This window comes from Dipodomys merriami, unplaced genomic scaffold, assembly GCF_024711535.1.
Source record: "Dipodomys merriami isolate MVZ:Mamm:240054 unplaced genomic scaffold, mDipMer1.0.p SCAF_55, whole genome shotgun sequence".
Taxonomy (NCBI): domain Eukaryota; kingdom Metazoa; phylum Chordata; class Mammalia; order Rodentia; family Heteromyidae; genus Dipodomys; species Dipodomys merriami.
The window spans coordinates 4,871,223-4,893,234 of record NW_027206124.1 but is presented as its reverse complement, the minus strand read 5'-3'; the positions used below and the strand labels follow the sequence as shown (position 1 = coordinate 4,893,234).

Here is a 22,012-nt window from a genome sequence, read left to right as displayed (position 1 = left end):
TTGGTTGGTCTGAGTTTTAGAGATAGAGCAGCGTAGACTTTAGATTGAAAGGTGGGTTCAAATCCTCAGATCACTCTGGGAGGGAAGGAAGGGCCGTGGTGCAGCCATGGCTTTGAGCAATGCCAGGCAGGCCTCTACCAGCCTGGGAACGCTGGGAACCCAGGTGAGCAGCTGGAAACTGGGATGATGGCTCAGGTTCCAGGCCCTGCCATGCCCCACCCAGCCCTCAGCCCTTACCTGCAACAATGAAGATGTGCACCAGGTACAGGGACCTGTGGAGCCTGTGAGAGAAGGCGCCATGAGCATGAGCCCGGCCGCCAGCCCTCGGCAGTGGGAGCCACTTTCCTCCTCCTCTGAGCCGCCAGCCTCCTCCCCCTGGCAGCCTCCACTCAGCGTTGGAGGCTGAACAAATCTCAGGGCACCAGGCCTTGGGCTGAGCGCTGCTACCTGCCTGGCCTAGAGCCCACAATGCACCCCTGGATCCCTCCCTCCTCCTTTCCCCTGCAGTGATTGACTGGGTCTGTCCTGCCCAGAGGGAGAGCCCAACAGGAGAGCCCCCAGCTAAACCCACTACACCGGACTGGCATCGCCGGGCATTTTGTTCTACATTCCCTCTTTCCCCACAGTTGCCCACAGCCCTGCCTTCCTGCACAGATCCTGCTTGTCCCAAGCACAGAGTAGCACAGCCAGGACAGTGGCTCCCTGATTACACAAACATACACACACACACACACACACACACACTCACACACACACACACAGACACAGACACACACACACACACACACACACACATACACAGACACACAGACACACACACGAGCACACACACACACACTTACACACACACATACACATACACAGACACACACACACACACACACACGTTCGGAGACAGCTGTTCACATACACCGAGGCATGTCCCACCTTGCAGGCCAGGCCATCAGCTCTGCTGCTCACACATAGCTCCTTCCCCTTACCCCAATTCCCAGACACCTCACAATCTTCAGCCCAGGTAGGGGATCCCCATCTTTGATTATTTGGGGCCCAAATAACGAACTTTACCCTTCTCTCTGGCAGCAGAATCCCAGCACCATCTTCAGTCTAGGAAGAGAAGAGGGCCAATGGCCACTGTGTCCTGTAGGCCAGGACTCCAGCGCCCCCTCCTGGTGTGTGGCGGGGATGGAGGCCCAGAACCTTCCCCCACAGGGCCCAGCAGGGCATGGCTGGCCAGGGCAGCTGTACCTCAAACTCAGCAGGAGTTTGGAAAATCCTCTAATGCTTCTCCCAAGACCTCAGTTCCCCACCCCACCCCCAATAAACCTAGTTTCCATGCAGAGCAGAGAAGGATCCCCAGATCAGAGCAGGGGAAGATGCACAGGAAAGGATGAGGGAAAAAGATTCAGAGCTGTTGAAACTGGGCAGAAATGTTCCTAAGTTAAGTGGGTAACTAAAATAGTAAATAAGTAGTACATATACAAAGTAAATAAAAACTACTGGGGCTGGGAATGTGGCATAGTGGTAGAATCATGCCTAGCAAGTGTGAAGCCCTGGGTTCAACTCCTCAGTACCACATAAGCAGAAAAAGCCAGAAGTGGTGCTGTGGCTCAAGTGGTAGAGTGCTAGCCTTGAGCAAAAGCTGCTCAGGGACAGTGCCCAGGCCTGAGTTCAAACCCCAGGACCGGCAAAAAACAAACAAAGAAATAACCTACTAACATTTTCAGGCATGTTTCTGGCTTAAGTAACATTTAAAAATGTCTTTGGAGCTGAGCAGGTTGACTCATGCATATAATCCTAGCCACCTAGGAGGCTGAGTTCTAAGGATTGAAGTTCAAAGCCAGTCCAGGTAGAAAAGTCTATGAGACTCTCATCTCCAGTTTACCACTAAAAAGCCAGAAGTGGCGCTGTGGTTCAAGTAGCCTTGAGTAAAAGAAGCTCAGGGACAGCGTCCAGGCCCTGAGTTCAAGCCCCAGACTGGCACAAAATAATCACCACCACCACCATCTTAGGAATGGTGAGGGAGACTTCACTATCTCATAATACCTCTCTCTTGGAAATCTCATTCTTAGTGTCAAAAGTCCACATCAACTGATGCTATTGGGGGTGTCCCTCGGGAAAGGGCCCGAGGTGGCCTGCCAGCTCCCCATCTCTACAGAAACTGCCTCAGATTCTCTCAGGGAGTCGCGCTCCCTGCCTCTGCCTCCTCCTGCTCTGCTTGGCACGCAGCGCAGCAGCTTGGATGGAGGTGTCCTCCACTTCCTGTCCCGTGCTCCCCACCGTCTGGGCTTCTCCCAACCTGGGTATTCAGGGATCCCTGGTCTCCCTCCATCTCTTCTTTCCCTTATTCCCAGGCCCTTCCAATCAGCACTGTGACAAGATCAAGGCCTCATTCTCACTTAGGTGGTAACTTTGCCCCTTTCCCACCAATCTTCCTGCAAGAGCCATCTGCAGCAGGGGGGGGGGAGGATCTTCACAGCTCTCCCCTCCCTCCCCTCCTGTGCACTACCCCACCTCTCTCCTCCAGTCTCCTCGTGAGGGGCTGTGATTTCTCACCCTCTGCCATTGCTCCCACATCCCGCTCTCCCTCTGCCTGGCCTCAGTGCTGGTGCTGCTCTGAGCTCTTCTGGAGTCAGCCTGTCCCCAGTGCTGAGAATGATCCAGAAGCTCTCAGTCCTGCGGCCTCTGCTGCCCAGATAGCAGAGGCTGCCTGACTGTCTGGAGGTGGGGTGTCTGCCCACCTGGGGGACCCATACTGTCCTCTGGGGCCTCCCGGAGTGAGAAGGCCACCATTGTCTCAGACCTAGTCCTGGGTCTTATGTCTGAGACGCATCAGCAGCTCGGGTGACTGCGTCGCTGGCTGAGTCTGGCACTCAATGGCCTGCACACTGTGTGAAGGCCAAGTCTCTTGTCTTAGAGAAACCCGCTAGCAAGGGATTCAACAGGAAGCTTTGCCAGTCATTTATAACAGAGGACACGGGTCTGTCAGCTTGTGCTGAAGGGCTTAGAGTGTGGGAGAGGAGAAGCAGGGGCCGGGCCAGTAGGCCGGATAGAAGGACACCTGCTGGCTGATTGCATGGGGTTGGCAGGGCAGCCCCGCCCGCTAACCAGACTCACCAACCCTGATCCTGTCTAGTGATTGGCAGAGAATCCTTTGACCATCAGCATCCACGCAGCCTGCCCGGCTCGAGGACCCCGTGTGAGGGGCACTGGAGCGCAGGCTCATGCACGAGCCAGGCACTTAGGCTCTCCTGTTTCAGGGAGAGTGGCATCTGAGTGTGACATCATGTCTCAGGGGCTTTGTGACAGGGCAGCCTCTCCATCCTTGGCCAATGTGGCCTGGAACTGGCCTCAAGGTTGTTTTAAATGTCACCACTCAGGAGTTGGTCCTTACATGAGTTCCCTTCATTAAACACCATGGGTGCTGACTGAGCAGCATCAACGCACCAAGCTCTATAGAGACACAAAGACACCAAAGTATTAAAGACTAAGACTCTGTCCTGTCGTATAATCCAAGAATCAAAAGCCTGAAATCCCAGCTACTCAGGAGGCAGAGTTGAGGACTGTAGTTCAAGGCCAGCCCAGCTAAAGTTAGTGAGAGCCTCCATCTCAATCAATAAGCTAAGCATCGTGGTTCATGTCTATAATCCTAGCTATGAGAGAAGCACAAGTTGAAAGATTTTTTCAGACTCTATCTAAAATATGAGAAAAAAAAAAAAGAGGTGTGCCTCAAGTGGCAGAGGGACTGCCCGTGTAAGAAAAAAGAAAGAAAGAAAGAAACATAGTCTAAGAACTTGTAAATAGCTGGGAATGTGGCTTAGTGGTAGAGTGCTTGCCTAGCATGCATGAAGCCCTGGGTTCAAATTGCTCAGTACCACACAAACAGAAAAAGCCAGAAGTGGTGCTGTGGTTCAAATGGTGGAGTGCTGATAGCCTTGAAAAGCAGCTCAGAGACAGGGCCCAGGCCCTGAGTTCAAGCCTCAGGACCGGCAAAGAAAAAAAAAAAAAAAAAAAACCTTGTAAATAACCATTCATCCAACCACTCAACCAGTGTGTATATAGAAAGGAAAACAGGCTGGATACCAGTGGCTCACACCTGTAATCCTGACTTCTCAGAAGGCTGACATCTGAGGAGCATGGTTTGAAGCCAGCCTGGGAAGAAAACTCCTTGAGATTTATCTACAATTAACCATCAAATTTGGGCTGAAGGCATGACTCAAGGAGTAAGGAGCCAATCATGTTCTAGAAAGTCAAGAAATCTTGAGACCCTGAGGCAAGTCTTTGTACTAGAAAGAAGAAAAAAAGCTGGGTGCCAATGGCTCACACCTGTAATCCTAGCTACTCAGGTGGTTGAGATCTAAGGACTGAAGTTCAAAGCCAGCTGGGCAGGAAAGTCTGTGAGACTCATCTCCAATTAACCACAAAAAGCCAGAGGTGTTGCTGTGGCTCAACTGGTAGAGAACTCACCTTGAGCAAAGCAGCTCAGAGACAGTGCCCAGGCCCTGAGTTCAAGCCCCAGGAGCTGCGTGCACTCGCGCGCACATGCATGCACACACACACACACACACACACACACACACACACACACACACACACACACACACGCGCAGACCACTGTCAAGATCTACCACAAAGGTCTTTAGAGGAAGCAGACTCAGTACCACTCATAACAAATAACACACAAACACAAACAGAAGGGATTTCCTACATCTAAGGCCAACCAACAGTGTCCTCCATCAAATGACATAGGTAACAGCAGACCAGCGGACCAGTGGAACTCCTTAGGCTCCCTAGTCCTAGTTAACCAGTAACTTCCACCCCAGATGATGCCCCACACACACACAGAAAAATTGCTCTTGTGGGGTCCTAAGGCCCACCTCCTTAAACAGGGGTTTCAGTGTGTTTAGAAGAACTCACCCAAGCTTGGCTAAAGGGTTGTTCCATCTTCATTTTATTCTTTCTCTCCTTTTCTTTGTGCCTGTCTATTATGACCTGGGAGCAAGACAAGCAAGGCAAGATTAAAGGTGACAAAATAATTTTATTTACAGTACTTATGCCAGAAAAAGTGCCTGCAACTACCTTGTCCTGGGCTAGCTACCCAGAACCCAGAGCAGCCTCGACCACCAAATTTCCAAGCCTCCAATGGGCAGCCCAGACCTTTATTAGTTGTTCTGCAAACCTCAGTCTGCAAACCTCCAACCCCGGACCTCCAAAGCTCCAAGAAGGTTTTTCCTTCTCTTTCCTTCCTCCACTCTCCACAGGCCTGCCCTGCTCTGGTAGAGGCCTCTCCACAGGCATCTCTGCTCTGGTAGAGGCCTCTCTACAGGCCTCAGGCCTCTCTCTCCACAGTCCTGCCCTGCTCTGATAGGCGCCTCTTGCTGTCTTTCTCCTCCTGCTGTCCCCCCACTGCTCAGAACACGCAGCCTCCCCCCCACCCCCACTCCAATGAGTCTAAAGCTTTCAACCGCCACTCATGCACCGCCCCAAGTTGCCCACTGTCCAACCACTTCTTGACATCTAGACAGCTTGCCTGATGGGCCGGTGACATCAGCCTCTCGATGCCACACCCCCTCCAGGGGCACACCTTATGGGGAGGTGATGTCAGGCTCCATGCCCCGCCCCCTCTGGGGGGCACACCCTATGGGGAAGTGATGTCAGCCTCGACACACACACACACACACACACACATAGACACACACACACACACACACACACACACACACACACACCGCCCCCTGCAGCGTGGTTGGTTGGCCGCAGTGCTATGAGATCAGCACAGGGCGACTTCGGCCTGGCCAGTAATTACATGTCCTGGGGCCTGAACCCTGGGGCCCGACACTGTCCCCAGGCTTTTCTGCTCTACTACTTGAGCCACAGCTCCAGTTCTGGTTTGTTTTGTGGGTGTGGTTTATTGGAGATCAGCCTCACAATGGCTTTGAACCACGATCCTCAGAGCTCAGCTAGAATTACAGGCACGAGTCACAGCACCCGTAAAATAAATCCCTTTTCTATCTTTCTCAAAGCTTTCCCAGGAGTGGGAGCCATGCATTTGCAATCTGGAGGGAAAACGAAGTCCCAGGAAGTAACTGGGCCTCTCTCCCTGCACGCCCGCATCTCCGCCGGGCTTGTCCTAGAACCGAAACCCAGGACTTCCCGCAAACCTCAAAGTCCAAGGACTTAGGGTGAGAACCCTCCCTGTCCCGCAGGTTGAGTGTTTAAGTTGGATACCAGAAAGTCAGTCATGAATGCAATGTTAACTTAAAAACATGGACAGCAGCCGGGCTCACGGAAGGCTGAGACCCGAGGACCGCGGTTCGAAGCCCGCCCAGGCAGGAACGTCCTGGGAATCTTATCCCAAATGAACCCCTGAAAAGCCCCAAGTGAAGCGGTGGCTCGAGTTCAAGCCCCGGAACCGCACACACACACAAAAGACACACGAGGACGGCGATCATGTCATACTCGGCCTTCCAGCCTGGAGCGCGCTGACGTATTCCCGGCAAAACGATCCCCCCCCCCCCCCCCCCCCCCCGCACACACACACCGCAGCGCCCGCGCCGCTGTCACCTCCTCTGAGCCGGCGAGAGAAACCCGCGGAGGAGGCGGGACGCAGGAGGCGGCGGGAAGCAGCGCCCCCTGGCGGCGGCGGCGGCGGCCTGCTGAGTGCGAATGAGCATGCGCCGCCCGCAGGTCACTTTCCCACGAGACCAAAGTTTCCAGCCAATGGGAGAGCTCAGCACCGTACTCCTGCCCACCCATGGCGCAGAGGGCGTGGCGTCTCGCTTTAGCCAATGAGAAAAGGCATTGGGCGGGGGCGCACGCGCGTCAAGGAGCGCGGAGGTGGTAGCTTTTTCGCAAGATGGCGGCGCGCGGCCTCCGGCAGGCCGCCGCTGCGGTCGCCAGCTCCTCGGTGAAGCCCATCTTCAGTAGGGACCTGAACGAGGCCAAACGGAGGGTACGCGAGCTGTACCGCGCCTGGTACCGGGAGGTGCCAAACGCCGGTGAGGGGCAGCGGCGGACGCGGGGACCGGAGGCTGCTCACGGCCCAACGGCCGAGCTGAGGGCCCCGCGGGGGCCGGCGACCCCGGTGCCCGGGAGCGGGTCACCGCGCCGGCGGGGACGAGGCCTGGCGGGGCTCCCGCGCGGGGGGGCGGGGGCGCTTAGGGACGTGGTGTGGGCGACGCGGCTCAGGACGCCCCGTCCCAGGCCGCCCCGCCGGCCCCGGGAAGCTTCTCAGACGCCTTCCACCCGGAGCCAGCCGGGCCGCAGCCTCTGGCCGTCCCCCCACCAGCACTGAGCCGGGCGAGGGCGCTGACTGCCCCAAGGTCGTCCCGGAGTCCGGGGTGACCTTCCAAGTCTCCAGGGGAGCGGTCCCCCTGTCGGGGTGCAAGCCCGCCCCCGCCGTGCCGTCCCCGGTCGTGTTCCGTAGGCCTCCCCTCCTCTCGGCCGGCCGCCCCCCTCCCCGCCGCGAGCCCCTCTTTTGGCTTTAAATGGCCCTGTCCGGCCTGTGCCCTTAAATCTGTCCCAGTACTGATTCAAAGACTGGGAACTCCCCCGCGCCGTCCGTGGCAGTGCGGGGAAGAGGCCCAGAGCGCAGACCCCCGTATTCCCCACCCACCCTCAGCAATGTCGGGCTGTGCATGTTGTTAGTGCTCTCCGTGCTCATCACGGCTCGTCTGAGGGGGAGCGTGTTGTGTGTGTTTTGCGCATGGGAGCACTTGGTTCTTCCCTGCCTGTGTGTAGATAGTGGAGCCTTCACAGTCCTCCAAACTCTGCCTGTTAGGCACCGACAAGCTGTGTGATCCATGCCCTGCCCTCAGAATAGTCACCTTTGGAAAGTTACTGTGTTAGTAGGTGAATACACCCCAAATGATAAGGGCCTGGCATTAAGCTAACAATTGTTAATATTGGCTGAGGTGTTTTGCTATTTCTGCTGCTGACCTACAGAAGGCTCCCTGAGCAGCCCAGTTCTTTGCTGTATGTGAACTGTGCTACTGTCAGCACCCCCCTCCTCTTTTTTTTTTTTGGCCAATTCTGGGGCTTGAACTCAGGGCCTGAGCACTGTCCCTGAGTTGCTGCTGCTGCTGCTTTTTTTTTTTTTTGTCGGTCGTGGGGCCTGAACTCTGGGCCTGGGCGCTGTCCCTCAGCTCTTCAGCTCAAGGCTAGCGCTCTACCACTTGAGCCACAGTGCTACTTCCGGCTTTTTCTGTTTTTATGTGTCATGCATGCTAGGCAAGCACTCTACCACTAAGCCACCTTCCCAGCCCCTCCCCCTTTCTGAAACAGGGTCCTGCAGCCAGCCCTGCCTCTTCCTCCTCAGTGCTAGGATTACAGTCATGTGCCACCACAGTGACTCTCACACCGACCTTTTGAGAGATTGCTGGTGACCAGAATTTAATCCTACCTGGTGTTAAGAAAGTGGGAACTATGGAAGTAGTGTTTTGCTGTGCAGGGGCAAGCAGATAACAGGTGTGAGGGGCGGGCACAACAGGAAGTGGGAGAGGTGCATGTGCAAGACCCTGGGTTCTGTCCCCAATGCTGGAGAAAAAGAAAACATTCGGGCACAGTTGCCTGCCTCCCCATCTGTTCAGGAGGCTGAGGCTGTCATGAGGGTAGGCTGAGTGACTTAGCTCAATCCCACCTCAAGCAGCAAGTAATACCAACATTCATAAAAAGCTCAGTCAGTGCTAGAGGTGGATGTAAACATTTTATGTTACGCAGTCTCTACAGTAGCTCTGAAATTTAGGTATGTTTGTCTTCATTTCATTAATAGACTCAGAAAATGACGTATGTAACTTGTGGACAGGGATGGGAGGGGAAAGCTGGGGGAAAGCAAAGGAAGGGGTGACATTGTCCAAAAAGAGAAACGTGCTCATTACCAGACTTATGAAATGCCAACCCCCACCTTAATAACAATAATATATTAAAAATAAGAACAAAAAATAAAGATAAACTCGGATACAGCATTGTTAACTGACACAGGATATAAATGAGGGAACTGGCATTTGAATCCAGGTTGTTCCGACTGTGCTGTCTTGCTATCTTTCAAATATAATGGTCTGGCCAGTCACTGGTGGCTCATGTCTGTAATCCTAGCTACCCAGGAGACTGCAATCTTCGTGGTTTGAAGCCAGACTGGAAAGAAGTCTGTGAGACTTTTTTTTATCTCCAATAAACTACTCAGAAAAAGCCAGAAGTAGAGCTGTGGCAAGTGGTAGAGTGCTATCCTTGAGCAAAAGGAGCTCAGGGACAGTGCCCAGGTCCTGAGTTCAAGCCCAGGAGTGGCATTAAAAAAGACACACACACACACACACACACACACACACACACACACACACACACACACACATGTGCGTGCATGCATGTGTGTGTGTGTGGTCTGTTTCCCCAAACAATGCAAACTCATTGAGCCTCATCTTACATGTCGCATCTCCAGGCACAGAGCTTAGGGTCAGGCTATTGGTGTGTGGAATGAATGGACAACCTGTCTGTTAATGGATATTTATTGCCTTATGTTTTTAAAAAACATGTTTAAACCATGTAATTTCTGAATCATGTTTTCTCTTTAGTGCATTTATTCCAGCTAGACATCACTGTGAAACAGGGGCGGAATAAAGTTCGAGAGATGTTTATGAAGAATGCCCATGTCACAGACCCCAGGGTGGTGGATCTTCTGGTCATTAAGGTAACTGGCCCTTCCTGACCAACTTGCCCCTTGTTTCTCAGTCTTCCCAGATGAACAGGTAACTGCTACTTCAGAGGAGTAGTTGGAGTTATCATCTTGTTAAATAGATGATAAGAGCCGGGCGCTGGTGGCTCACGCCTGTAATCCTAGCTACTCAGGAGGCTGAGATCTGAGGATCGCGGTTCAAAGCCAGCCCGGGCAGGAGAGACCGTGAGACTCCTATCTCCAATAAAAACCACCAGAAAACCGGAAGTGGCGCTGTAGCTCAAGTGGTAGAGCGCTCGCCTTGAGCTGAAGAGCTGAGGGACAGCGCCCAGGCCCAGAGTTCAAGACCCACGACCGACAAAAAAAAAAAAAAGATAAGATTGTTAAAGGAGAATCTACTGTGGCTTACATTTTATAACTAAAGAACAATGCAAAGAAAAGTTTGAGTACATTTTGAATGCAGCCCCTGGAAGCAGAGCAGCAGCTTTACCTGGGTGCCAACTTACAGCTAGAACTGAGGAATTCTGTCTTATATAAATGGGGAGCAGTTAGGGGCCTGGTTCTATCTCCCCAGCCAGTCACATTGCATCAGTGTGGGGACCTCAGTGTAGGCCAGGAAATAACATAGAAGAGAAATGTTAAATAGAAATTGGAGTTAAACCAGTCAAGTTATGCAGGCACGGTTACATGTCAACCTGAAAGTCTCCTCTTTGCATCTGTTCACCAGAGATAATATTTGAAAGACCTCATTTTCTAGATACAGGAACAACTAGATAGAGCAGTTATTTGCCCAAAGTCATTTATTTATTTTATGTATTTATTTATTTTTGGGGTCCAGTCGTGGGGCCTGAACTCTGGGCCTGGGCGCTGTCCCTCAGCTCTTCAGCTCAAGGCTAGCGCTCTACCACTTGAGCCACAGCGCCACTTCTGGCTTTTTTTTCTTTTTGCTTATGTGGTGCTGAGGAATCGAACCCAGGGCCTCAGGCATGCAAGGCAAGCGCTCTACCACTGAGCCACCTTCCCAGCCCGCCCAAAGTCATTTAAAAGGTCCATGTCAGCCAGGCACTAGTGGCTTACACTTGTAATCCTAGCTACTCAGGAAGCTGAGATTCTGAGGATCACAGTCCTAAGCCAGCCCAGGCAAGAAAATCCATGACTCTTTTTCTCCAATTAACTACCTCAATTGGAGCTGTGGCTCAATTGGTAGAGTGCTAGCTAGCTTAGAGCAAAAGAAGCTTAAGGACATCACCCAAGTCTTGAGTTCAAGCCCTAGCCTGGCACCAAAAAAAAAAGTCTGTTATTTATTGAATTGTAATCCCTTTGTACAATTACTTAATAAATTTTTTTAAGTGTGTTACAAAGGGCTTAGTTACTAAGCTAAAAAGACAGTCTACAAGATGGGAGATCTTTCATAATTCTATATTCTGACAGGGGTTAATACCCAGAATATACTAGGATCTCAAAATAATCCAAACCCAATAATATTAATAATCCAATTAATAAATAGGCAAAGGAGCTAAATAGAGACTTGTCAGAAGAAGTAAAAATGGCCAATAATCATATGAGGAAATGCTCCACCCCAGGCCATAAAGGAAATGTGAATCAAAACAACATCAGGATCAAGAAAATGTGAATTTTACTCATCCATCAAGAAAAATGTTATTTACAGGGAAATGGGTGGATCTGGAAAAAAAGTTAGATTCACAAAGGGCTCTCATATGTGCAAGTTAGATATAAATTATAAGCATGACAACAAACACAGGACCATATGCATATATACACAAATTAAGTTTGGTATATGCAGAGGAGGATTCCAGTGGTATAACTCCTCTGAACTGACTTAATAATTTAACACAATGAATACCAGAAAATAAACATGAATTGGGGAAAAGTGGATGAATACAGAAGAAATGAGCAGGGAGGGCTGGGAAGGTGGCTCAGTGGTAGAGCGCTTGCCTTGCATGCCTGAGGCCCTGGGTTCGATTCCTCAGCACCACATAAGCAAAAAGAAAAAAGCTGGAAGTGGCACCGTGGCTCAAGTGGTAGAGCACTAGCCTTGAGCTGAAGAGCTGAGGGACAGCACCCAGGCCCAGAGTTCAGGCCCCACGACCGGACCACCCCCCCAAAAAATATTCTCTACAGAAATGAGCAGGGAGCTGGTGGCACATGCCTGTTAGCTTCTCAGGAAGCTGAGATCTGAGGGTCTTGGTTCAAAGCCAACCAGGACAAGAAAGTTCAGGAGACACTTATTCTCCAACTATCAGCAAAAAACCAGAAATGAGATGGGGCTGAAGTGGTAGAATGCTAGTCTTCAGCAAAAACAGCTCAGGGATAGCACCCAAGCCCTGAGAGTTCAAGCCCCATGACTAGCACAAAAGTGGGTGTGGGTGGGTGTGGGGGGAAGGGGATAGATAGCTGAATAAAGAAAGGTGAGCAAATAGTCATAATATTCTGTGTGCATATGTGAACCTTGCGCTCTGTGGGGTTGGGACAAAATGGAGAGTGATGGAAGGGGCGACTGATCAACACGCACTGTACTCATAAGCCCACATGTTCAATTGAGACTCCTTTGTACAGCTACTTCAAGGGAATTCAAAAATAGTCTGGGTCAGGGGCTGGGAATGTGGCTTAGTGGTAGAGTGCTTGCCTAACATTCCTCAGTACCACATAAACAGAAAAAGCCGGAAGTGGCTCAGCCTAATTGGTAGAGCAGCTCGGGACAGCGCCTAGGCTCTGAGGTCTGTGTCAAGCAGAAGAGAGTCCTGAGCATCCCTGTTGTACACCTTTGACTTAACCACATTGACCTGTCCCCTCCCTTGTACAGGGCAAGATGGAATTGGAGGAAACGATTAAAGTGTGGAAACAACGGACACATATTATGCGGTTCTTCCATGAAACAGAAGCACCACGGCCAAAGGATTTCCTGTCCAAGTTCTATGTTGGCCACGACCCGTGACATCACTCAATGAAAAGATACATGTGGATATTTAATTGTTTTAGAGTACAAATAAACTCATTATTTGACTGTCAGTTCAGGATAGAGCTCCATGGCAAATTATTTCTCTGCAGTCTCTCCTTTGCGAAAAAGTGAGGTTTTGGCATATGTATCAGTTCTTTTTTCTTTTTCAAATGTGCATTGGGTTTTTGTTGTTTTGCCTTGCAGGGAAGGGAGGACTAGGGTTTGAACTCAGGGCTGGGTGCTGTCCCTTAGCTTCCACTCAAGGCTGGTACTACCTACTTGAGCCACAGTCCAGTTCTGGCTTTTAGTGGTTAAAGTATCTCATAGATTTTCTTGCCTAGGTTGGCCTTGATCTCTAAATACTACTGCCTCCGCCTTTCAAGTGTTGGGATTACCAATATGCACTACCCTGCCCTACCGCTTAGTTGTATTTATACGGACTTTACAGTGGGACATTTGGTGTGCAGGCACAGGAGAGCTGACAGGATGGGCTGTTTTCATATCAATACTGCTTCCCCCACCAAAGGGTGTGTTCCCTGGGTTCTGAATAAAATGGATGCTCAGAGCCCTAGCCCCTCCATTTGGAACAAGCACCTGTCCTTAAAGTGAAATTAACTTCCTACTTCAGGCAGGCTTCTGAGGCACAGCTGTTCAGTACATGCAGAGCAAATAACATTGCATGCAGAGCAACTGGAGCCTGTGCAGATTGAGGAGCCTCAGCCATTTTCTAAGTCACACACAGCTGATGTTTATTATAATTATTCACAATCTGGCAGGTGCTTTTATAGTGTGCAGTGCACAGCATATCTCAGGGGACCTCTCCCAGAGCCTCAGGATCTGGGCTGTGTTTCTGGACCATGCAGGAGGCAAGGCTGAGGTCTTTTCCAAACCCACACTTGATAGGGAAGGAGGAGAAGGCTGAGAGCGTCACCATTTCTTCAGCAGTGCTTTCTCCTTTCTCCCTTCTCCCTCCATGCCCTGTAAGAAAGGGAAGCAGCCATGAACTGGGCAACAGACAGATTGGTTCTACCAAACATGGAGAAAGGCAATGTTGAGTGCCTTTATTTGTGCATTGAGCAGGCATGCACCACAGGTCAGACACAGAGATGAACAAAAGGCACTTTCCCTGCCAGCAAAAAACTCAGTCTGGTAGAAGTGGGTTACTGCGCATTTAGGAATATAATAGCTAAGTGCCATAAACCTACAATCCTACCTACACAGAAGGATATAACCTGAGAATCAAAGTTCGATGCCAGCTGGGACAGATAAGCCTAAGAGACATCTCTAGTTAGCCAGCCAAAGGCCAGAACTGGAGATTAGCTTAAGTAGTAGAGCACTATCCATGAGTGAAAAACCCAACCAAGTGAAAACTTTCAGGAGCAGGGGAATCGATCAAGTCCAAAAATAACCACAACAAAAAGGGCTGAAGATGCAGCTCAAATAGCAGAGTGCTTGTTTAGTGACTGGAAAGCCCTGAGTTCAAACACCTCTACCTGAAAGTTACCAGGCAATCTGTAAATTGGTTGTCACTTTCATACAACTTAAAGAAAAATCCAAAACACGAATCACCACTTGTGCCAATCCCCTGAACCTTCTACCCTAAATGTCCAAATGCTGGTATTTCCACATCGGATTTGCCATCCCACTTCTTGTGCCTGTCCAGTTGGGGGAAAAAAGTTACCTGTTAGTCGTCGTCATCGTCATCCTCTGGGACAAAAATGTCATGTTCCTCTAGTAGAGCAGCAAAGTTCTTGCTTATGAGCGTCCCGACGTATAGAAAGGGGATCACAATGGAGAACACACGGAGGAGGCCAAAGGACATCTGCAGAGGGGTACAATGGTGGCTGTGAGCTCCAGAGCCCACTCTGGCAGGACCACGGGAAGTCCTGGCCCCTCAGAACATTTCCTCCGGTGGATCCCAAGAGCCATGGTAGGCCACTTGATATTAAAATCCTTGGAGAAATTTAGAACAAGTTGTGGCCATCAAAACAGATGTGGTAAAGAAAGGCACTGCAGACATCTAAAGTTTATTATCAGGTACAACCTACAAGCAAGCAAGAACATTCAGAAGACCATAGTTGGCTCTACCAGAAGATACTCAAAACAATTACAAAAAAGCATTGGGAAGGTGGCTCAGTGGTAGAGCGCTTGCCTCGCATGCACGAGGCCCTGGGTTCGATTCCTCAGCACCACATAAACAGGAAAAAAAAAACTGGAAGTGGCGCTGTGGCTCAAGTGGTAAAGCGCTCGCCTTGAGCTGAAGAGCTGAGGGATAGCACCCAGGCCCAGAGTTCAGGCCCCACGACCGGACCCAAAAAAAAAAAAGGTTGCACTTCCCTTTATTTACAAACACTTCACAATTCATTGTTTTCATCTCAACTGTAGAGGACAAAGCGATTGCATGACTTCTCTCTGCCCCAGGGGAATGGCGCACCACGCACATCACGACCAACTAGTGCAAAATGCAACGTTTGCCCTTCAACTTCTGCCTCCGAGCCCCTTCTCCCACCTGTCCACACAACCGGTAGCGCAAAAATGCGTCCCTGGTCCGCCTTCCGGCCTGTGCCGAGCCTACGATTGGTCTTTGCCCCTGTCAATCAGCATCGGCCACACGCACGCCTCACAACGATTGGCCTTGGCCCTATCGCCCCGCCCCCGAGCAGACACTCACTTTCACAGGTTTGGGCAAAATGGCGCCGCTGCGGGTAACGATGACTGACCTAGATGGTACCAGGTTCGGGCCTGATGTGCCCTGTACTACGGAGACATCTCCACCTTTCTTCCAGCTCGGCCCCCTCCGGAGAGCCCCGGATCGGACAGACGCCAAAGCCAGCCAGCGAGCCGCTCCAGACGCCATCTCCCAGCTCCGCCCCTCGTCCCGGCACCCGCACCCACCTTCACGGCCCGGCGCCGCCCTCGGGAAGGGCGCCTCCCCAAGCCTCGCGAGACTTGTAGGCGCTAAGAGAAGCCCAGGCGCAGCGCTTGCGCAATGCTTCCCATCGCTGGGCGTGTCACTGGGTGACGTCACTGCCCCACCCCCCCCACCCCCAGCTCTGACGGGCGGGGTCCCCAGCTTCGGGGTTCACGCGAATCAAATTCCCAAACCCACTTCCGGGTAGGCTGTAGAAAGAAACTTAAGGAGCCAAAATGAGTACGAATGGAAGAAAGCTTTACTTAGTGTTTAAGTCTATTAAAAACCAGTTTAAACGTTTAACGAAGGTCTGTACTGTACCTATAAAACAGGTGCAGCGACCGCGGGCCTCACTCCCATGCCAGAGCCTGGGAGACAACTCGGCCTCCTGGAGATAGGAGACTTAGGCCTAGCTGTGTCTCAGCTGGCCCGAAGCCCCAGTAGAGAGGGAGGCTAGGAGGAGGCAATTTTGTGTTTGCGAAGGGGTGTCTCTGACTAGACTCTGCATCTTCTAACCATCCGTCCACACTACACCCATAAGGGAGACGGGCGGGTCTGCAGACCCAGGGCCGTACCTTCCAGAGCCAAAAACAAAAAAACATCTGCATGATGCTGGGGAGAGTAGCAATGAGGGTTCTTGACAGGTAAACTGGACAAGCAGGATTGTGACACAGTTCCTTCCCAGACGATTTCACTCAAAGTTTCAGGAGCAGGAACACCTTTGTATGGGAACGCAGCCAGCAGACATCTCAGAGTGCCTGAACGGGCTCCTCAGAGCCACCTTGCCTGGCTGCTGAAGGCAGGGCACAGGAAGGGTTTCTGTTGACTTAGAAAAGCTACAGCCCACCCAGGGCACAGACCAGGACGTACGTGGAGAGGGCAGCCAAGAGCAACAACAACAACAACAAATCCTCTCTATTGGCTAGAAATAGGTCCTACCTAGAAACCCCTGTCACAAACAAATGCAAGTTCCCTGACGTCGGTCCTTCATGATGATATGCCAGACAGCTTCTGGGGTTTAAATGCACACAGCTTTCCTGTGATAGAAAATAGGGTTGCAGAACCTTGTGTGCAGGCCAGGGGCAGGACAGGCCCACTTCTTTCATTTCATAAACACCCCAAGAGGGGCCAGCCTACCACAGAGTGCAGAGACTTAGGGCTGTCTGAGTGCTACATAAATCATCTTTCCTCTGCAGGCATACGGAAGGATCTGGAATTTAGAGAAGGTATCAAAAGCAACCTTAGAAATGAGTAAACTTTTAACTCCTGAAGAAAACTCAGCTGGGAAGCTAGTGGCTCATGCCTGCAATCCTAGCTACCCAGGAGGCTGAGATCCGAGGATCGAGGTTCAAAGCCAGCTGGAGCAGAAAAGTCTGTGAGACTCTTTATCTCCAATTAACCACCAAAAAGTGGAGCTGTGGCTCAAGTGGTACAGCACCAACCTTATGTGAAAAAGCCAAGTGAAAGCTTGAGGCCCAAAGCTCAAGCTTTAGTACCAACACAAAGAAAAAGAAAAAGAAAAAAAAAGCAAGCGAGCAAGCAAGCTGGGCTCCAGTGTCCTAACCAGCAGGACACAGCCACAACTTGGAAGGTCCAGCCAGGTTCAGGGCCTGTCCTGTTGCTCATGCTCTGGCTGGCTACCCTGCAGCCTCTGCTGCCACCTCTGCCTCAGCTCCATGATCTCCTGGCCATACCAGTTGTGCAGCGTAGAGAAGCAGGAGGTCTCAGGGGACACAGGGCTCTGCCCTCTGCTTAGGAGGAGGCTGGCAGGGCCCTGCAACTCCCACTCTGCCAAATCCCACCCTGCTGGCCGGCTGCCCACTTCTCTCATGAAGCACCCAGGGCTGTGGTCCCTGGGGAGAAAGTGGCCATTCTCCCAGGCTGGAGAAGAGCGGTCCGGAGCCTGTGGCTTTCGGTGACTGGCAATGACCTTCCAGGATGTAGAGCGATGCAAGGCCAGGCTCTGGCGGGCATCCTGCAGCTGGCTCTCCAGCTCTCGTACCACCAGACGCATGTAGCCAAAGCTGGCACGGGACAGGGCCTTCACCCAGGCCTCCTGGGCTGCCTGCCCATCTGCTGCCAGCAGGTGTGGGCGCACACCAGGGGCATCAAAGCGGATGGCGAAGGCAAACTCCTCAGGCACAGGAGCCTCCGCCAACTCCACTGTGCAGCCCTCCAGCACCACCAGGCTGAGGGGGGCCCGGCCCTCAGGACTCTCAAAGGAGAACAGCAAGTTGCCCTTGAGGACAAACCAGCATCTTCGGCCAGTGCCACTGGGAGTGGGTGGAGTTCCTGGACCCCCCCAAGTACGCAGGAAGCCGGTATGGTCTGCCGGGGCGTCGCTGAGCGCATAGTGGGCCACACTCCTCTTGTTCAGCTTCATGATCCCGTAAGAACTGCAAGGCAGAGAGAAGTGGCAGCGGGTTAGAGAGGGAGGTGGCCCCTAGCGGGGAAGGGGCTGGCTCTGCAGGGACCCGGGCTGCTCTGGGGGTACCTCCAGGTTTGCTGTGACACACCCTGAGCCTCTGAGTTTTCATCTGTGAAGGGGGACAGTCTCCACTGGCCTTTCTCTAAAGGGATGCTGTCAGACCCATGCAAAAGTCTGGGTATTTGAGACTCAGAGGAAAGAAATAATGATTATCAAAACAAGAGGCTTGAAAGCCAGGCACTGTGATCCTAGCTATTTAGGAGGCTGAGATCTGAAGATCGAGGTTCAAAACCACCCTGGGCCGGAAAGACTGTGAAACTTTTTTTTGTTTTTTATTTTGGCTGGCCAAGGAGCCTGAACTCTGGGCCTGGGCGCTGTCCCTCAGCTCTTCAGCTCAAGGCTAGCGCTCTACCACTTGAGCCACAGCGCCACTTCTGGCTTTCTCTGCTTATATGGTGCTGAGGAATCGAACTCAGGGCCTCATGCATGCAAGGCAAGCACTCTACCACTGAGCCACCTTCCCAGCCCGGTGTAAAACTCTTATTTCCAATTAACCACCAACAAAGCCAGAAGTGCAGTCATGGCTCAAGTGGTAGAGAGCTAGCCTTGTGTACACACACACACACACACACACACACACACACACACACTTCAGATTACACACACACACACACACACACACACACACACACACACACACACACACACACACACACACACACACACACTTCAGATTTCAAGCCAATAAATGCAGGTAGGACAGGACAGGGAGAAAGGTCAGATGGAAACATACTTGGCAAACAAGAGCGTGACACACAGGAGGGTACGGATGCCACACCAGAGCACACCGTCACAGCCGCTGACCAAGGCTCATCTCTGGCACTTCACTGACCGGTCCTCCTCCCCTGTGCCAAACTGTCAGCGCAGCACTGAAGGGGCACAACACGTGGTCAGGGAGCAGCCCTCTTGGTCCTGGGGGGGGAGGCGGGGGTCTTGGCTACAAAGCCCTTACCCGCAGAGCTTTGGGGAGAAGGGCGGACCTGGAACCCAGGAAACCTACAAAACAATCGCCCAAAGCATGAGAACTCCTACTCAGCCCTCGGGACCCAGCGGAACAGCCCCTGACCCCCCCCCCGACCCCCCAGCCGCCCTCCCTCCGCACACCCCGGCTCCCGGCCGGTGCGGGGCCCGTGGATTTCCTCCTCAGTCCGCCACGCAGCGCTCGGCGGGCCTTGGGCCCCCGGGGCCTGGCCTGGGCACCCCGGGTCACCCCCACAGCCAGTGGGGGGCTGGGCGGGGGGGGGGGCTCGGGAAATACGGGCTGAATTCGTGCGGATGCCTCCGACAAAGCGAAGCATTAAAGCCCGAGGGCACAGCAGCGCAGGGCCGGGGCGGCCGCCCGGGACCCCCCCAGGCCCCCGCGGCCCGGCCCGGCGGCAGGGCGGGGACCGCACCGGGCCTCGGCCCCCAGGCCTCCCCCGCGCGCCCGGCCTCCGCGCCCGGCCCCGCGCGGCGCTTCCCGCCACGTCCCCGCGGCCACGCCCTCCCCGGGCCGCCGCCGCCCGCCCGCTCCCGCTCCCGCCCCCCGCCGCCGCCCGCCCGGCCCGCACTCACCTCCCGCCGCCCCGCGCGGCCCGCGCCCTCCGCCCCCCGCCCCGGACCCTGCGCCTCCGCCCGGGCCTCGAGCGTGGCCGCGGGGAGCCGGGAGCAGACCTCGCCAGGGCGGCTCGAGTTACTGCCCGGCCCCACCCCGCCCAGTGCTCTCTCCCGCCGCGGATCTTTTGCCTTTTGCAAAGCCAGTTTGGGATCCACCCCACACCCCAGGGAAACTGAGGCCCGGGACTGTGTGGCTCTGCCCGAGCCTCGGAGCTCGTCCATGCCAGGGTGGCCTTGAACCCAGGGCCCAGAGGTGAGGTCAGGCGGGCTGCTCCACCGGGTCTCCCACCCGAGCCCTTCTGCCCCTTAGTTCCCCGCCCCCCCCTCCCCCGTTCCCGGCCAAGCTAAGGAAGGCCTCAGCTCCAGCTCCCAAGGGCAGCTCCTACACTGCCTGCAAAGCCCTTCCCGGATTCTGCAGGTCTCGGCCAGTGCAGGTCATTCGTTTCTGCTCGCACCTCTCCAGCGGGTCTGCAACCCACGGTGGGCCCCAGACCCTGCCTGGAGGCGTTGCCTACAGGACCCCAAAAACCCGGTTCCCAGAGGCCCCTAGACGCCTCGTGAGCCCAGAGGCCTGCGGTGAACTTGTGGCTTGTCACCTCTGCCTTTGCAGTTCCTGCAACCTAGAGGGGCCTGGCTTCCAGCTCTACCCCAGCCTCGACCTCCGTGTCCTTCCCACCACTGAATTCTCAGACGCCCCCCACCCCACCCCAACACCTGGCCATGGAGACCCCAGGTTTCTGCGGCTGGTTTGGGTTATATTTTCACTGTGGCATAGTGCTGACCATCACAGAAACTCACCATACAGCCCACCCTTATTTTGTTTTTTGTTTTTTCTGTCAGTACTGAGGCACAGGCCTCTTGCTCTGATTTGGCTTTTCTGCTCAAAGCTGGCTTCTCTACCACTTGAGCCAACACCTCCACTTCCAGCTTTTTGGTGGTTAATTAGAGATAAGTCTCACAGATTTGCCTGCTGGGGCTGGCTTCAAACCTCCATCTGCAAATATCAGCCTTGGAATAGCTAAAATGACAGGCGCAAGCCGCCAGTGTTCAGAAGCTTTCTTGTGTCTCCTTCACTAAATTTAATTAATCATATACTATAGATCATGATGACAATTTGCCTTGTGAAAGTGAAAATGTGTTTGTGACTAAGTGTCACTTTTCCACAATACTGTGAAATATAGGTAATCACCTAATCTCAAAGAAAAAAAGTGAAAAAATAATGGTACACACTCTAGTAAAGTGACAGAAGGTAGTGATTGTGCAGGAAAATCGCAGAGTAAGGGAGGCCAGTTGTTGTGCGGTCAGGAGATTGCAGCTTTAAACAGAATGGGCGAAGCCTGGCGCTGGTGGCTCACGCCTGTAATCCTAGCTACTCAGGAGGCTGAGATCTGAGGATCGCGGAGACTCCTATCTCCAATAAACCACCAGAAAACCGGAAGTGGCGCTGTAGCTCAAGTGGTAGAGCGCTCACCTTGGGCTGAAGAGCTGAGGGACAGCGCCCAGGCCCAGAGTTCAAGCCCCACGACCGACAAAAAACAAACAAACAAACAAACAGAATGGGCGAAGTAGTCCGTATGGAGAAGGGACCACTTGGCAAATATTTGCAAGCGATAAATGAGTCAGTTAAACCTAGATCTAGAAGGTTCCAGGCAAAGGGAATAGCGGGAGGCCTGTTGTGTTTGAGGAGCGATCTGAGCTGGACTTTCAAGGATTCCTCGCCAGCAGAGTAAAGAATTGATGCAAAAGGCAGCTCAGGGAAGGAGCTGCTGTCACAGCGCAGGAGAGACGCGAGGGGATCTGCAGAGCAGTGAGAGACAGCCAGTTCACCGTGGAGTTCAAAGGTGGAAGGGATTCTGGGCGCTGGTGGCTCACACCCGTAGTCCTAGCCACCCAGGAGGCTGAGCCCTGAGGATCAGGGTTCTAAGCCAGCCAGGGCAGGAACACCGGTGAGCTCTCATCTTCCATTGATCCACCCAAAAGCCAGAAGTGGAGCTGTGGTTCCAGTGGTAGAGCTCCAGTCTTGAATGGATAACGCTAAGAACAGGGCCCTAGTTCACGCCACAGCACCACAAGAAGAGAGGGATGAGAAAAATGCGAGGGGTGTCATTACCTGGAAAGTGCCAGCTTGGTTTGAGATCTGGCAGCTCTCAAGTGAAGGTGTGTCTGGCACTTAGATGCCAGGAAAGAAGGAACTGTCAGGGGTCCTTGGGGCTCAGAGGGGGAAGGAAAGTCTCCGTTTTCTTTCACCCATTCCTTCTCCCAGCGGTGCGTTTTCAGGTCCACGATCATGTTCCAGGGCATCCCTTCATTTCCTCTTACAGTCCGGGAGAGGCCCAGGCACAGCGCGAACCACCTTCCGAGCCGAGCGAGAGGGGCGGGGCGTGAAGAGGCTCC

The 22,012-nt window shown here is 53.0% G+C and overlaps 3 protein-coding genes across 6 annotated transcripts; 1 reads left to right on the top strand and 2 right to left on the bottom strand.

Moving 5' to 3' along the window:
- The first annotated feature begins 6,825 nt into the window (after nt 1-6,825).
- Ndufa6 (NADH:ubiquinone oxidoreductase subunit A6) lies at nt 6,826-12,694 on the top strand. The gene is made up of 3 exons (XM_069999676.1): nt 6,826-6,995; nt 9,564-9,679; nt 12,489-12,694. The coding sequence occupies exons 1-3, from the start codon at nt 6,854-6,856 to the stop codon at nt 12,618-12,620; spliced, it is 390 nt and encodes a 129-aa protein (XP_069855777.1). The 5' UTR covers nt 6,826-6,853; the 3' UTR covers nt 12,621-12,694.
- A 652-nt stretch (nt 12,695-13,346) lies between these two features.
- Nucleotides 13,347-15,512, bottom strand: Smdt1 (single-pass membrane protein with aspartate rich tail 1). Its single transcript, XM_069999677.1, has 3 exons — nt 15,295-15,512; nt 14,305-14,445; nt 13,347-13,601 (listed from the first exon to the last, which is right to left on the bottom strand). The coding sequence occupies exons 1-2, from the start codon at nt 15,478-15,480 to the stop codon at nt 14,308-14,310; spliced, it is 324 nt and encodes a 107-aa protein (XP_069855778.1). The 5' UTR covers nt 15,481-15,512; the 3' UTR covers nt 13,347-13,601; nt 14,305-14,307.
- Nucleotides 15,513-15,787: 275 nt separating this feature from the next.
- Pheta2 (PH domain containing endocytic trafficking adaptor 2) lies at nt 15,788-21,965 on the bottom strand. 4 transcript variants are annotated; one of them, XM_069999893.1, is made up of 4 exons: nt 21,729-21,965; nt 18,975-19,018; nt 18,756-18,891; nt 15,788-17,930 (listed from the first exon to the last, which is right to left on the bottom strand). In XM_069999893.1, exon 4 carries the CDS (start codon nt 17,915-17,917, stop codon nt 17,138-17,140), a length of 780 nt encoding a protein of 259 aa, XP_069855994.1. In that variant the 5' UTR covers nt 17,918-17,930; nt 18,756-18,891; nt 18,975-19,018; nt 21,729-21,965; the 3' UTR covers nt 15,788-17,137. The 4 variants fall into 4 exon arrangements, with proteins under 4 accessions (XP_069855994.1, XP_069855995.1, XP_069855992.1 ...); XM_069999894.1 differs by lacking the exon at nt 21,729-21,965 and adding an exon at nt 19,127-19,162; XM_069999891.1 differs by having other exon boundaries at nt 18,756-19,018.
- Nucleotides 21,966-22,012: the final 47 nt, after the last annotated feature.